This window comes from Cricetulus griseus, chromosome 6 (assembly GCF_003668045.3).
Source record: "Cricetulus griseus strain 17A/GY chromosome 6, alternate assembly CriGri-PICRH-1.0, whole genome shotgun sequence".
NCBI lineage: Eukaryota > Metazoa > Chordata > Mammalia > Rodentia > Cricetidae > Cricetulus > Cricetulus griseus.
The window spans coordinates 10,872,262-10,888,458 of NC_048599.1; the positions used below are offsets into that span (position 1 = coordinate 10,872,262).

General features: G+C 52.3%; 1 protein-coding gene across 1 annotated transcript in view; it reads left to right on the forward strand.

The window, feature by feature from the left end:
- Nfatc2 (nuclear factor of activated T cells 2) overlaps positions 1 to 16,197 on the forward strand; it is a 113,902-nt gene that overhangs the window by 80,046 nt on the left and 17,659 nt on the right. The window contains exons 7-9 of the mRNA XM_027423325.2: positions 5,720 to 5,775; positions 6,336 to 6,462; positions 8,242 to 8,937. Of these exons, the coding sequence (XP_027279126.1) occupies positions 5,720 to 5,775; positions 6,336 to 6,462; positions 8,242 to 8,937 (879 nt within the window). The remainder of the gene's footprint in view (positions 1 to 5,719; positions 5,776 to 6,335; positions 6,463 to 8,241; positions 8,938 to 16,197) is intronic.

The following is a 16,197-nucleotide window of genomic DNA, read 5'->3' on the forward strand; positions in this document are numbered from 1 at the left end:
GGGCTTAGCCCCCTTCCCCAGTCCTGCTTCCTGTGAGCCCCTCCCTAATCCCTAACCTTTCTGAGCTGCCAGCAGACATAGTCACAGGTCTGCGACCCTCTACCTCTCTCTCCTCCCCCATTTCTCCCTCCTTCTGCCTGTTTTGTTTGTTTGTTTAAGACAGGGTCTCAGTTGCCTAGGGTGGCCTTGAACTCACTGTGTAGCTGATGACTTTAAACTTTTGATCCCCTCACTTTCTACCTCCTGAGTGCTGGGATTCAAGGAATGTGCCACTGGACCCAGTTTATACTGTACTGAGCATAGGTACCTGCAGTACTGGGCATCAGTACCCAGGACCTGTGCATGACAATCACTATACCAACCAAGCACTATGCCTAGTCCTAGCCACCTGTTTATCGGTCAGTCCACTCATCCGTCCAGCCCTCTCTGTGTCCCCACCCGGCTTTTCCTGCCTCCATCCGGCCAACCCTCTTTTCATCCTCCCTTCATCTATCCCTTCATCTCCTCCACCCTCCCTGAATCCCCGCCTTCCTTCCTCACTCCGAGTACTCTGGTAAGGCCACCTAATGAGGATACTCCATGCCCGTGAAGTCTGCTGAGTTCAGCCCTCACCCCATCTTTCCTTTTAGTCTTGCCGAGGTTCTTCTATCTCCAACCCCTTTGCTCCAAACTCCTGGCTACTCTTTCCCCTCCAACTAAAGCTAGAAGGACCTCCTCCACGCTGACCACCAAGCCCTGTTCCCTTTAGACCTAGGGAGTCCCCCCAAAGACCTGCCCCAAGACCATGTCCTTTATTTCATCTCAGGGCAGCAGATACGCATGCGGCCCTCTCAGGTCAGTTCCACAGACTCAGGTACACTGAGCCTCAGGCCTGCAGGGGGGTTGGGAACTGGGGAGTACAAGATGCTGGTCCGAGGCCCCTTAGTGTATCCTGGGGATTAAGTCACATGAAGTTTGTATGGTTTCTCATTTACCCCCATGTCCCCGCTCCTTCCCCAGCTTCTGTTCCATGGCAAGAGCTACAAGAGCTGTGACATGAAGCCTGGAGAAGGCTGGATGGCTCTGAGAGTCACGGGGAGCAGGGGCAAAGTGAAGAGATCCCAGGTGCTGCCTCCCAGTCTGGGTAACCCAGAAGGCAGGAGGATGTTTATCCCCGTCCCTAGCCCTGAACAGGGCCTGCAGTGTGAGACACCAGATCTGAATCAGAATCTATGACAAGCACCCAGCTATGATTATGGCCCCAAGGGCACCTGTGGACAGGCAGGTCATGAGGTAGCTGCGGTATACATTTTTCCTAAGAAAATTTTTTTTTATATATTTTAAAAAGAAGATTAAGGGACCAGGGGATGGTAGCTCTATTGGTATAGAGCTCATCTAACATGAATGAGGCCTTGGGTTTCACCTCCAGCACAGCATAAATTGCACATGGTGGCATATGCCTGCAACCCTCCATGTCAGAGGAGACAAGAATCAGGAGTTCAAGGTCATCTTCATTTACATACAGAGTTGGAAGCCAGCAAGTTACATGAGTACTTGTCTCAGTTAAAAAAAAAAAAGATTAAAATGCAAGTAGGTTAAAGTCACATCCCACATGTCTCGAATAAGTGATAGGAGACAGGGAGGTGTCACTATAATCTCTCCTCAGCTAGCCCAGCCAGAGGTGTGACATGGGAACCCAGACTCCCTGCTTTTTAGGGTCTTGCTTTTGAGACAGGGTCCAGCTATATAGGGTAGCCTATTCTGGGACCCACCATCCTCCTGCTTATGTCTACCAAGCACGGGGATCACAGGCCAGCACCCCCCTACCTGTAGTTAACTATATCCAAGCAGCCATCTTTATAGACTCACAAGATGGTCCCATGCCACATAGACTGGTCTGTAGATACTGAGTCAGGTTGCTTCTTAATTAAATAGAGGTGTATTTTCCAATTAGGAAAATATAGATCTACCCATCCATCCATCTGTCCATCCACCATCCATCCATCTTTCCATCCACTATCCATCCATCCATCTGTCCATCTACCATCCATCCATCTGTCCATCCACCATCCATCCACCTGTCTATCCATCTGTCCATCCACCATCCATCCATCTGTCCATCCACCCATCCATCCATCATCCATCCATCTGTCCATCCATCTGTCCATCCATCATCCATCCATCTGTCCATCCACCCATCCATCCATCCGTCCATCCACCATCCATCCATCTGTCCATCCATCTGTCCATCCACCATCCATCCATCTGTCCATCCACCATCCATCCATCTGTCCATCCATCCACCTCCTCACTCACTCACTCACTCACCCTAATGCTTACCCATCATTTACTACATTCACATTTGTCTGCCCGTCTGTCCACCCGCCCACACATCCATCATCTGCCCTCTCACTCACCCTTGCCCATCCATCTACTTATCCATTCATGTATCCATCATCCACCCACAATCCATCCATCCATCCATCCTCCTGCTTACTCATCCACACACCCATCTACTCATCCATCCATCCACCTGTCCATCTATTCACTTGTCCATCCTTCCTTCCTTTATTGGCTACAGGCTGCCATGATGGATCCAGCCAGTCCTTATCTGTGAGTTCCATCCATGACTGTTCTATTCATTGAGCAAAGAATGCAACTTAGTAAGACCCTACTCCCCAAAATCTGAGTTAGGAACCCAGCCAATTCTCCTTTTTGGAGGCCAGTGTAAGATCCCAAATTCTAAAGTGAAGTGGTGGTGACACCCATGGCCTGAGCTTTTGGCTGAACATTTTTTTGAACTGCCTATTTTAATACTCAACCCAATTCTTGGAGGAAACTAAAGCACAGAGAGGTTTAGGTACCACTTGAAGGCCACACAGGGAGTCAGTGCTGGCTGCAGGACATGAACCTGGAGAGTGAGGTGAGCCTATGGAAGTTTGTTCCCTTGGGCTCCACTGGAGCTTGGAGGCTGTGGTACAATAGCTTGTATCTTTACACAAACTTCCTCCAAGCCTTAGGTCCCCTTCTGATGGCGTTGGGCCAGCTCACTTCCAGGCTGTACTCAAGCTCCTTGGGTAGTCGTGCCCGTCAGTGAAGGGTGAGGCCTCTGTCCTTTTCTCCTGGCTCCATAAAGAACATCATAACCTATGTGATAACCTTTTGTGAGCATTGACCTCGTGCCTCTCAGTATTTCCTCGGCTACAGAGCAAGGATCAGTCCAACTCTTGACAGTTCTTCCAGGAATTCTGTCGGCACCTCCCAAGGATGAGCTCTGAAACTCAGTCAACAGTACCCCCCCCTTCCTTGCCGTTCTGTCCTTTTGGTCTGGTTTTGAAAGTCACTCTGTAGCCCAGGCTGGCCCCTGCCTCAGCCTCCCCAGTCAGTGCTCCTCCGAGCGGTGAGGTTCATGTGTAATTGAGCTCAGGGAGTGAGAAGCCGGGCAAGAGGGTCACAGTTACTGCATCCCACCCGGGCTTCTGGCTCAGCATTCACACTGCAGTTAGTGAGCAAGGTTGGAACCCACAGAGCCTGGCTGTGCAGCCTGGGTCCCTGTCAATGACGTTGGGTCCATCTTTGACATAAATGTGAGGATAATCTCGGACTAGTTCAATCTTTGCATACTGCAGAACTGAGTATTGATGGCTTCTGGCCAGGTGCCTTTGGTGTCCGTTTGGCCACCTTTTCTCCTGCATCTGGAGTGGCTTCTCTTGGTCCCTCAGAGAAGGACCTGATGACATTTTTGTATATCCCATTATGGCTATTTTCTTTTTTCTTTTCAACATGATCAGTAGACAACCAACACTTGTCACTTGGTCCCTTCCACTGGGATCGAAGACCAGGAAGAATGGCTGTACTCACCTTTCTCTGTTACGTGTGTGTGTGTGTACGCACATGTGCACGCATGTATGCATGTATGTGTGTGTGCACGTGTGCCTGTTTGTGAGTACCTGCATCTGTGTTTGTGCATATGAGGCCAGAGGTTGATGTTGGGTGTCCTCCTCTGTTGTCCTCCATCTTACTTTGGGTGTGTGGTGTGTACACACGTGTGTGTCTGTGCACCTGTGTGTACACATGTGTATGTGAGCACCTGCATCTGTACATGTGCGTGTGGAGGCCCAAGTCTGATGCTGGGCACCCTCCTCTGTCACTCTGCATCCACTTTGGGTAGCCTGATCATCACATTCCAGCTTATTGTTTTGAGCTGGGGTCTCTCACTGAGCCTAGAGCTAGGCTGGCAGCTAGTGAGCCTCAGAGACCGTCCTGTATCCACTCTTATAGCGCTGGGGTGACAGGCCCAAGTGTGGCCATGCCTGGCCTTTCATGTGGCTGCTAGAGTCCAAGTTCAGAATTGTACCTCATTGAATCACAAAGCCAAGACTGAACCCTGGCTGCTACCTGGCTTATCCCTTGCCGTGAGAACCTCCAATTACAACTGCTTTGTAGCAATTACAGGATTTTTGTTAGAATGTGGTTTTGTTTTGGGAGGGGGGTTGTCCCTAGGCCAGTAAGTTCAAATGCTGCTCACAGTCCACATCTTTCTGGCCAACCCTCAGAGTTGGGGGTCCTAAGTGATTACAGCAGACACTAACAGCTTTGCTCCAGAAAAAGACGGGGTTCTTAGGCCAGATGTTGGGATGTGCTCTGTTTCGCAGCCCACTGTAGTGAGCACACTGGAGCCTCTGCTGAGTCAAGGAACCCGTTGCACTTTGACTCAGCATTTTCCAAGCGTTTACTAGCTTCAAGAATGTTCCCTTTCTCATAAAACTATTTAATATCCTTCAGCATTCACGCTCCACAAACACCCTGGAAGCCCTCATGGAAATGTTTTGTTTCAGTGAAGACTGCCTAGCGGTCAGTGGAGGTGGTCAGGAGAGAAATCTATAATTTGAAAATAAAGAGTTTCGTTTGGCCCCATTTGCTGGCCTCAGACTCAGGGAGTGAACGGTCCTCTGCCCCTGAGAAGGAAGAGAAGCCACTGCTGGGAGAGCGGTGTCATTGCTATGGTGACTCACATGAGAGCAATGGAGTGGGCTTAGGGGTTCCCTCACCTCCTGGTGACCCATGAGTCAGGCCACCTGTTCTGTCCCCATTTAGAGTGGGCTAGCTAAACCACCTGTGTTCTCAGATGAGGGGACACTGGTGACAAGCCAGGACCATAACGAGGCTCCAGAGACAGCCTTGGGATTGGGGACCTTTTGGAAATGACAAATGTACTCAGGTGCCATGGAGAACAGTGACTTGATTTTAAGAAAGAGAAATAGCCATTTGAATTGGAAGAGATTACAATGGTGGAGTCTGCGGTTCCTCCAAATTGTTTTTGCTTGTTTACTGCTAAGTTTTCTATAGGCTTCTCTCCTGCAAAAAAAACTATTTGAGTATGTGGACGCACAACCCCCAACGCTCTCAAACACACAGAACTCACACAAAATTCTCTCACACACTCATACTCTCACATACACAACTCTGTCATAGTCAACTCTCTCTCACACACAACTCTTCACATAATTCTCTCTCACATATACACATTCTCACACACATACGTCCTCTCCCTCCCTCCCTCCCTCCCTCCCTCCCTCCCTCCCTCCCTCCTCCCTCCCTCTCCCCACCACAGGAACACCTGCACACCGACACACCCGGCTAAAGGGATATGGTGGAGATGTGGGTTGATGGCGCTGTCTTACGCTGTTGGCTTCTCCTGGTTCCTTCAAAGGCTGTTTGTTGTTTTTGTATTTTCCAGATGGGCAGCAGGTTTGGGAGATGGAAGCCACGGTGGATAAAGACAAGAGCCAGCCTGTAAGCCCCCAAGATGACCCCCAGAGCTCAGAGACCCCACAGAGGTCTCTGTCCCCTGTTCCTCCCGCCTCCTTCCTTCCCTTCTCCCCTCCCCTCCCCCTCCTCCCCCCTCTTTATTTTCTTCTCTCTCTACTGTATTCCTCCATTTCTTCCTCTTTTCCTTTCTCCTCTCCTTCCCTTCCTTCTTTTTCTCTTCTCCCGTCCCTCTTCCTATCTTATCCTTCCCTCCTCCCTCTGTCTCTCCATCCCACTCTCCCTCCTCCCCCTTCCCTCCTCCCCACAGAGAACTTCATAGTTACTCAGCAAGTACAAACTGCACTTAGTGAGCCGGCCACTTATGGAGCCCCAGGCCCTTTGGTTTGTGGCCCTGACATCTTCACACACTTTGCTAGACCAACTTTCCTTGCCGGGATGAAAAGTTAAATTCCCTTCAATCAAATTTCTCTGTAAATGTGGGGAATGAAGCCAGCTGGCCTGCTGTAGGTGGACTTGGTTGGGATCTGGGTAGGACTCCTGTATGGCTGTATGCGGTCAAGTTCATGACAACTGCTTCCTTCTAGAACATGCTTTTTGTTGAGATCCCCGAGTATCAGAACAAGCACATTCGAGTGCCCGTGAAAGTGAACTTCTACGTCATCAACGGAAAGAGAAAAAGAAGTCAGCCACAGCACTTTACCTACCACCCAGGTGAGGCAGTCTCCCCGACACCCCAAGCTCACAGACAGCACTGGCCAGGGGCTCAGGGTGCCCAGGGTCTGCTCCCAGCTGGGTTACCTGAGGGAAGTGACTCACTCCTCTGAGCCTCAGCTTCCTCTTGTGTTGGAAGGCACTTCCCTGTGTGAGCCACTGATGCCAGGTGCCATTGTCATCCATGTTTTTTACTTGGTGCTGGGTACGGACATTTGCAGACAGATAGCAAGCAGATGTCTCTTGCTGCCCCTCCCTGTCTTAGGTTTGATCACATTCAGGGTCAAGGTGAACATGCTCTAGAACTCTCAGGGTCCCTGACTGTCCCCACATGGGTGGAGTCACCTGAGGCACACCCAGACTAGAAGGTCTCATTCACGAAATTCTGTAGGCCGGAGAAAGTGGAACTAACCCCACAGGGTGCTTCCAGTGACGACTCCTAGGCAACCGATAGGTTAGTAACTACAGCAGTTGCAGAATAAATTGACTCACCCTTGGGAAAGCCCCCACCTACACCCCTCTAGGCTAGGGAAGGCCCACTGGCCTGTAAACCTGTAATCCCAGCCCTGAAAGCCCCACAGCCACACTGTCCCTGAGTGGTCCACACATCTGGGCTCAGCTTCAGCAGGGTGCATAGTAGATTTGTGTGATGAAGATGCCACCATGAGGACCCATGTGACAGGAGGAGCAGGGGCATTCCATGGGCCCCAAAGCTGCAGGGAGAACCTTGTACAAACTGTGCGTGTGTGGCGTCCCTGCAGCAAGAGGGCTGTTCCCTCTGCTCTCTGGTGTTCTCCCCTCGTCTGTGGTAGCGAGGCTCCCTGGGCTGAGCATCAGTGCTGGGGTGGTGGAATGGAACCCCAGCAAGGTCCACCCCTCAGTTCTGTAGCTTCTAGAACTGAGACACTGCCCTTTGAATGGCATTTGCCGAAGTGGTCTTGGGGACCTGGAGTCAGAATTGTAGTCCTGCTCACCTCCTCCAACCCTGACTCTCGGGAGGCTGCTCCACTCACACTTGGTGACAATCCTCTCCACCATTGTGTAGTTGTCCTTCCCTCCTGAACCTGGTGATGCTGAGGGGGATGTTTGGAAGGTGTCACCTGCTTTTCTCCTTGCTATGAACAGTACCCAACAAAAGCAATGTAAGGGACAAAGGTTTCATTTTGACATTTAGAGGGGGTACTGCCTTTCACGGAGGGGAAGGTATAGGAGCGGGAGGTGGCCAGTCACATGGCATCACAGTCAGGAGACAGAGATGGATGCCTTTTCTTTAATAAAGGAACCCAGCCCATGAGATCTTGCTGTCCTCATTCAGGCTGGGCCTTCACACTTGCCCCATGTAGAAACTCCTTCACAGACACACCCAAAGGCATGTCTCCTAGGTGGCTCTCCATCCTGTCAAGTTGACAGTGAAAATTGAACATCACTGTGTTGGGCAGTGTCCAGTAGACGGAAACACAGCAGGGGTCAATGGGAGGGGCAGTCACCACACGCTTTCTCCTCCCCACTCCAGCCTTGGGGAATAAGGCTGCACAGATTCCAGCCTTCCTCTACCCGTCCACAGCTGGGAAAGCCAAGGCATTACCAAGGTCAAGTTTCACCTGAAGAGAATTCTGGGGTGGGGGTGTGCATCTTGGGGCCAGAGGCTAATGCGCATCAGACCGGTGTGCTCGAACCCACTGGGCCCCAAAGCCAGGCTTCCAGTCACTGTCCCTTCTCCTCAGCACACACTCACGCATAGCCATGATGGCTGCAGCCCTGTGCTTTTCTCTTCCACAGTCCCTGCCATCAAGACGGAGCCCAGTGACGAGTATGACCCGTCTCTGATCTGCAGTCCTGCTCATGGAGGCCTGGGGAGCCAGCCGTATTACCCACAGCACCCAATGCTGGCCGAGTCCCCTTCCTGTCTTGTGGCTACTATGGCCCCCTGCCAACAGTTCCGCTCGGGGCTCTCATCCCCCGATGCCCGCTACCAGCAGCAGAGCCCCGCAGCAGCTCTCTACCAGAGGAGCAAGAGCCTGAGTCCAGGCCTACTGGGCTACCAGCAGCCGACCCTCCTGGCAGCACCCTTGGGTCTGGCTGATGCCCACCGCTCTGTGCTGGTGCATGCTGGTTCTCAGGGCCAGGGCCAGGGCTCCACCCTGCCACACACATCCTCGGCTAGCCAGCAGGCCTCTCCCGTGATTCACTACTCACCCACCAACCAGCAGCTTCGTGGCGGGGGGCACCAGGAGTTTCAGCATATCATGTACTGTGAAAACTTGGGCCCCAGCTCTGCCAGGCCTGGCCCTCCTCCCATCAACCAAGGCCAGAGGCTGAGCCCAGGCTCCTACCCCACAGTCATCCAACAACAGACTGCCCTGAGCCAAAGAGCTACCAAAAACGGACCCCCAGTCAGTGACCAGAAGGACGCTGTGCCCACTGGAGTGACAGTCAAACAGGAACAGAATCTGGACCAGACCTACCTGGATGACGGTAAGAAGCTGTGCTTGCTCAGTGTCCCTATTCTAGAAGACAAGGCCCCCCCCCCCCAGCCCAGTCTACTCTGCCACCTCCTTGGACCTCATATCTCCATTTTACCTCGAGGGCTGATAAAAGCTAACCTTTAGTGTCACACACATGTACCATCTCCCTGAGGGAGCTTGGGAGTGGGTACCAGCAGTCATAGGTGTCCCCTCCCCTCACTCTAATAGAAAAAGCCAGTGAAGGGATTTCTGGCTGCTGGAGTGTCCCCTGAGGTCATGAACGGGGTCTGTCTCACTGCTTCCATACCCTTTCGGTGGCCAGATTTAGATGGACAGGAAGGCAGGAGGGAGGGAAGACTCCTTTCTTTCCTGTGGAGGAAAACCCACTTTATGGCCCTCTTCTGTACATGGGGGAGGGGCGGATAGTGAGGAGGGAGCTTAGCTTTGAAAGGGGCTCTATCCCGAGCATGAATGGGGGCTGCAGGCAGCTCTGGCACGTGCTGCCTGGACACAGAAACCATTGATGGGGGGTAGCAATGGGTTTCCGCTGGGATGAGCCCAGCTGATGGGGTGGCAGGGCCAGGGGGAGGATGGAAGAAGGCCTTGTGTGAAGGTGACCCCAGCTTGTGGGCACATGGCCTGCACAGAGACATGGTGTGTCAGAGCAGCCGACACAGGGTTGGTTGGGCTCTCAGAGGAAGGCTACACACACCTGAAGGTAGAGAGGGCGGGGCAGGCAGAAGAGACTTCTCTCCCCTTTAAGACTCCAGGAGATCAGAAATCTGGGATGGTGGTTTCTAAAATGGACAAAGAAATGCTAAGTGGCAAGCTGCTCCCTACCCCCAGCCGCAGCTCACAGTTCATGGGCAGTAGCAGCTGGTACATGGTGGAGTGTCCCGCACCAAGGCCATAAGTGGTCTTGATTTGGGGATACCCTGTAGCACTGTGTTGCCACTCCTGCCTCCGTAGCCCCCAAATCTGAAATCTGGAGAAATCAAGAATTTGAAACTTCCTGAGATCATTTTGACACTCAAGTTTTAGATTTTAGAGCATTTTAGATTTTTGGATTGGGGATGTCCCACCTACACCCCTAAACACTTAGGACCATTAGCTCCCAGGAGCCCAACAGGAAGCAAGGTAGGGTGCTCTAGAATAGGTGCCGTGGTTACCATGGAGACCTGGGACTGATTGCAGACATGTGGGTGACAGGAAATTATGCTGCTTGCTCAGAGTCTTTGAAGTCCTGCCCATCCTGGCTACCAGGTATTCTGAGACTTCTGACAGCCTCAGTCAGCAACGATCTCATCTCAGTGTTGGAGCTGTCACCCAGAGTCAAACCTCTTCAGCAAAGATCTTTTGGGACAATTAGCAAAGTGCTGTCCCGTGTGCCTGGGCAGACCAACCTGGTAGCATTGCTGTGTGAGTAGCGATGGAGCCTGGGAGTCAGATGCAGCAGTGAGGGACTGCTCTGAGGTGACCTGGGCACGTTCCATCTGAGATATTAGACATCGGGTGAGAACCAGTCTTGCTGCTTGACTTCAAGAGAGCTGTTGGTAAAGAGAGCTCAACAGAGCATCAGCTAATGGTAGCAGCTCCCAGAGCCCTGGAGTGTACCTGGTCTCACTCTATGTAGAGGCGGGAGACTGACCCCATTGGAGGCAAGGCGCTTTAGGGATTCGTGTCTGGACAGGGCAAGTGTCTCCCAGCCGCCTCTGGGAGGGCTTGGTTTGGTCTCTGGAAGCAGAGATGTGTCTGCCCCTCCCACTTCTACCATTGTCCTGCATTAAAGATGAATGCTAGTCACCTCAGTTACAGAATTGTAGGTAGACACCTTGGTGGGTCAGAGATGGTCGCCCATGCCTGCCATAGCCACACATGTACAAATGGGGTGGCGGGTGTAACAGAGGAAGCAGCTGGGTTGGGGGGCCCTGTGGGGCCTCTGGAGGTAGCTTTCTAGACACAGGCAGACTCACAGGTGTGTTGGGGTGAGCTCCCCTCCCCCAACATGGTTCAGCCCTCAGACATGGAGACATTTGAGCACCGATGGCTTCCAGTGTAGGAGACTTCTCTTCAGTGCCTCTTCACAGGGTTTGCAACCCCTCATTCTCTTCCTGCCCCCTGTAACTGGGAAGAATCCTCTGTAGGAAGGTTCTGTGGATTTAGAAGGTAAAAAGGTTAGGTTGTTGCAGGACAGAGCCTTGACTGTCCTGGTTGACATGAAAAAATCTGTGAGACCAGGAGGTGCCCTGGCACTTCCTAGACAGCAACGGATTACATACTTTGAGGGGAGCCATTCCCACCGTCTTCTGTCCTCTGTCAGCCCATAGTCCTCGAGGTGTGGCCCACAGCAGGTCTGGTCCTGCAGCCCAAGATAGTCCCTCAAATGCTATATTCAGGTTTCTCCATTTATGCTTTGTCTCCCTGGGCCTGAGCCATGTGTCCCCAAGGCAGCAAGGTGTCATTGGCCAGTTCATTTGGTGCTTGGCTTGCTTTGTTTCCAAAGCTCTGCTTGGTGTGGCCTGCTGTGCTCCGGGGTGAACTTAGAAAATGTGGGTGCAGTTTGCCTCTTGGTTGCCAGGGCTTTGGGTCCTCGTGAGAGGCCCTGCAACCAGGACCAACCCCCACCCCTGCACACCTATTCAGTGGCACGGGGTTCTTGATGTGTTTTTGTGGTTTAAAGCAGACAGATAGACTCAAGACATGCTTCCATCTGCCTGAGGGTGACTGGGTTTGGGGTCCTTTCAGTTGTCATTCAAAGAGGTCTCTCTCCCTGAAGCCAGAGCCAGTAGCTCAGAACATAGGCCACACACTGGCGGTGTGTGAGCTGAGGACAATGGACATGAGTCTCTGCACAGAGGCAAACATTGCCCTTGGAAGTTTGCCCAGCCTTTCCCCTGGGTCCAAGGAGCTCCACACCCCAGTGTCTCCCAACTTGGCATATGACCAAGTGCCCTGCCGTGTGTCCCTCTTCTGGGCAGTACTCCCGCATGCTCTTGCCTGTTTTACACCTGTTCCTTCTTGGGCTGAGAGTTCATCTGCGAACTCTGCTTTTCTCACTCTGGTGGTTAAAGATGCTGGCAAAAGTCTCCTTGAAAGGGGAAATGAATGACATTCTGGGTGTAGCAGGTCCCCTTCCTCCGCCCTTGACATGTCATCCGTAACTCTAGCCTGGTTTGCCCTGGCTCATGGGCCCACTCTCTCCCTAAAGCCTCAGATTGTACCTGGGCAGTTCAGGCCACTGAAGGCGGCTGGTCCAGCAATGGAGTCCCTCCCTCTTCCTTCTCCATCCTCTCCAGCTCTCCCTGTCTTCCCATTTCCTCCCCCTCAGTCCTTGACCACCATTCATGCCCAGACCCCCGAGGATTTGCTGTCTGCCTCCTGAGTCAGGCGTTTCCCTAGGCTTTTGAAGGAGGGATAAGAAACAAAGCCTTGGCTTGGGGCGTTTTTGTTGTGTTCAGGGACAGATAGAAGTGTAGATGCCAATGTCTAAGGGAGTGACTCATGACAAACGCGGGAAGTCGCACAGGTTAGGAGCTGGAGGGTGGCACTACCACCGGAAGGTCTGTAGGAAGAGCATTTGGGGGAGTGGGAACAGCAGGTGATGGTGGCCCTGAGGTCAGAGCAGCAGGTGGTGTTGGGGTTTTTTTCTGCAGCAGTGATCTGGGTGTTTTTGGAGAAGGTGGCGCTGGCTGCCTTTGGGAAACAGACGTGAGGAAGGCAAGAGTTGGAAGGAGAGAGTCAAGTTCACGAGTCATTTCCAGGGCAACCAAAAGTTTACAGTCACCGCCTCATCTTCAGTTTCAGGTTCTTCTGTTTAACTTCAGTCCAAAATATTAAATGGAAAATTCTGGAATGAAATAGTTTTACACAATTTTTCCTACAATAGTTTTTTTTTAATTGTTAGTTTTTAGTTTGTAAATTAAACATTTTCACAGGTTTGTACACTGAGATAACACCAAGCAGTCATAGGGCCTGCTAGGGCCTGCAGCCTGAGAATCTCGGAGTGTGGGCCTGGGGGTGCTCATGCATTTTAGACACCGCTGGCTTTGGTGAAGGGGAATCCCTAGCAGAAGGAGATGGAGCGTCTCTCCCCAAGTTGGGTTGTTCCATATGCATCTAGAAGAGCCAAAGTGGGACAGGAGTGTAGGTCACCCCCGCCACTTCCTGTGTGAGTGCAGGGTGGCTGTGGTTGTGTGCCTGGATGCAGGCCCTAGGGAGGGATGCCAGGGAAGGGGGACTCAGAAGCGACTGTCACCTGTAACTCTCACCATTGATGACTCCTCCTGGGAGCCATGTTGATGCCACAGCTGAACTGTGGTTTGAGGGTCATCAGGCCAACTCACCACCAAGTCCACCACAGACCCTGGGGGCATGGGTGTGCCCTTGGGTCTTAGCCACAGGAAGACTGTGGGGGCAGAAGGAGCTGGGGCCCAACTCAACAGGCATCTTGATGTCTTTCTCCCTCCTGGGGAGAGAGGATGTGGTTTGGTGCTGGCTGGAGCCTGGAGGTGACCTGTGGGGACAGCCTACATTGTGTGAGCAAGCATCTATGGGTGTGGGAGGCACTGTTTGAAAGATGTTCAGCTCTTGCTCTTCATAGGAAATGCATAAACAGTAGACATTGACTGGATGAAAACTGAGTATTCCCTGCTATATGTTAATACTGAGCTGTACTAACGCCCACCCCCAAATCAATAGTGTAGTGTTACAAATGGGTCACCCAAAATTACAGCCTGGATCTTCACAGCATGCTTGGTGTATGGGAGTGTGTGCTGGGGTTTAAACCCAGGGCCTCGTGCATGCAAGGCAAGTGCTCTACCCCTGGGCTACGTGTCCCAGCCCCTCTTCCTCCGTTTGATGCTGGTTTCTTAGTCCCTGAGCCACGGGATGCAGGCATCTTAGACAGACTGTGTTTATGTACCACAACCCTCTACAGGTATGAGGACCTGCAATATGTGAGGGTTTTTTCACCCCTTCCCTTGTAAATAAGTAATGCTGGCGCCTTGGGCACAGTGCCCATTCCCGTTTGGGAACTTCTGCCTTGGGTCCTGGATCATGAACCCAGCTGATCCGAGTTCCTCACCTTCTACAGAAGGAGCAACACACACTCCCTGTGCATGGGCACTGCGAGATCACTCGCTGTCATGAACATGGAGGACAGTGTCTTGCATGGCAAGCAGGGCCAGGTCTGGCTCATGCTTCCAGTCTTAGTTTGGGGCCTGTTGGCTCTGATTGGGGTTCCTGCCTGGGTATGTGTCCTTTGTACCCCTCTGTGGAGGTCAGAGGTCATCCGTGGGTGTGCATCCTCACCTTCCACCTTATTGGAGACAGGGTCTCTGTTGTTCTCAGCTGTGTTGTCCAGGCTACCTGTCCTCACACCTTCTGGGAGGTCTGTCCCTACCTTCTACCTCACTGTAGGAGGGCTGGGGTCACAGGCATGCACCCCCACTCCTTCTGTGTTTTGTTTTATTGAGATTCGAACTCAGGTCCTCAGGCTTGCATCGCAAACGCAGTACCCACTGAGCCATCTGCCAGCACCCTGTAAGGTCTGGGATCTGCAAGCATAGAAAGCGGTTAGTCACACTGGTCAGGTCCTTCTGCCTCACCTCCGAGAGCAGCTGCTGCTGCCGCCGCAGCACAGTCATAGGCTAATGGCCTCTGGGCCGTGCAGCTATCAGGAGGGAAGTTGGGCTTTAAAGAAGGGCCTTGAGGTTGACTCAGCCTGAATCCCTCTCATCCTGCCTGGTTTCCTCTTGTCAGTTTAGCCAAGGCTCCTTACAAAGTTCAGAAAACCCCACCTGTGCACAGACAAACCCACAGGGTTGACAGGGGTTCCCATTTGCAGATCCCTTAACCGAGCCTGTAGGGGACCTGAATCTGTCCCCTTCCGGCGGTGGCTCAGTTTGGTGCCTCCACCCTGCCCCTTTAGTACCTTGTGCCTGTGGTTGTGCCGCTTAGACCTTTCTGTCCATTCTCTGTGCACTCCACGCTGCTGGCGGCCATGACGAAGCTGCCTTCCAGCAGCTGCTGCCAGACAGGCAAGCTCTACCTCTCTCTAGGATTCTGCAAGGTAGATGTCTTCATAGGATGGGCCCTTGCCTTTGGAGGGCAAAAGACACCAGACCACAGAAAGTCTTTCCCAGAGCGGCTGTCCACTCAGCCTGCGTGCCGGAGAACCAGGTCTCTGTGAGCAGATGGCACCCAGCATGGAGGACCAAGATGCCATTACCCATACGCATCTCGTCACGTGAGCTCTGTTGAACAGCTACCTCCCCACAGGCTGTTTCTTGCAGTCACAGTGGGAATAAAAAGGGGTCAGCTGGGCAAAAGGAATGGGTAGCTCAGCATTTGGCAAATGTCACAGAGACCTCTCTCTACCTCACTTCCTATTAGGGCAGAGGCAGAAGGGCTCAGATGCCTCTGTCTCACTGAACACCCCTATGCAGGGTCCCCTGGGCACCTCATCTGAATCAGGGCAGATGCTACAGCCACTCCGGGGGAAGTTGGGCTGTCACTGCATATAGTGTTGTAGACTGTGCTCCCCAGACCACACCTAAAGTAATATTGTGTGTTTATGTAATATGCAAATACCTATTTATTTCCCTCATATATCTGGTCTCGTCGTAACCTACTTCTCTATGGAAAAGCACACCCCCAAAAAGTGAGTTAGCGGCTTACGGCCAGCTCTTCTTCCTTCTATACTTTCTCTGCTCTTTCTTTCTCACCAGTAAATTCACTTTGGGCAGCTGGTGGAGTTTTGTTTTCCCAGGGGCTTAGCCCCCATCCTGTGCCTCTTTTGTGAAGAATGTGTAGTTTTGTTTTCCCCATTCCATAGAGCTGCTGTTTGGGTTTGGGCTTTGGGCTTTGCCCTCTACCATGTTGTTGGGCTTGCTTCTTGCCCTCGGTGCACTGGACTTGATCTCAGCACCTGGAGAAGGGCTTGGGTCTGGGGAATGACTAAACCATCAACTTGGCTCTTTCCCATGGCGTTTTTGACACCTCTTAAATTTTTTATTGATTTGGGGATCCAGTCACATTGAGACCGTTTATAGGGAAGGGCTCGGCCTGCTTTGCTCATCTGCACGGTCCCTTCTGTGTCTGTGGGTAAAGTGGAAGACACTCGGGGTGGGGTGTGAGGGGTGTCTGCTCTGGTCCTTAGTCACAGAGCCTCTGTACAGCTCTGAAACTAGATCTCTGGGCAGGTGAGCTGAATGGACAGCCCCTGGGTCACATTACATCCAGTGTGGGGCAGCCAGCTTGGCTTTGCTGC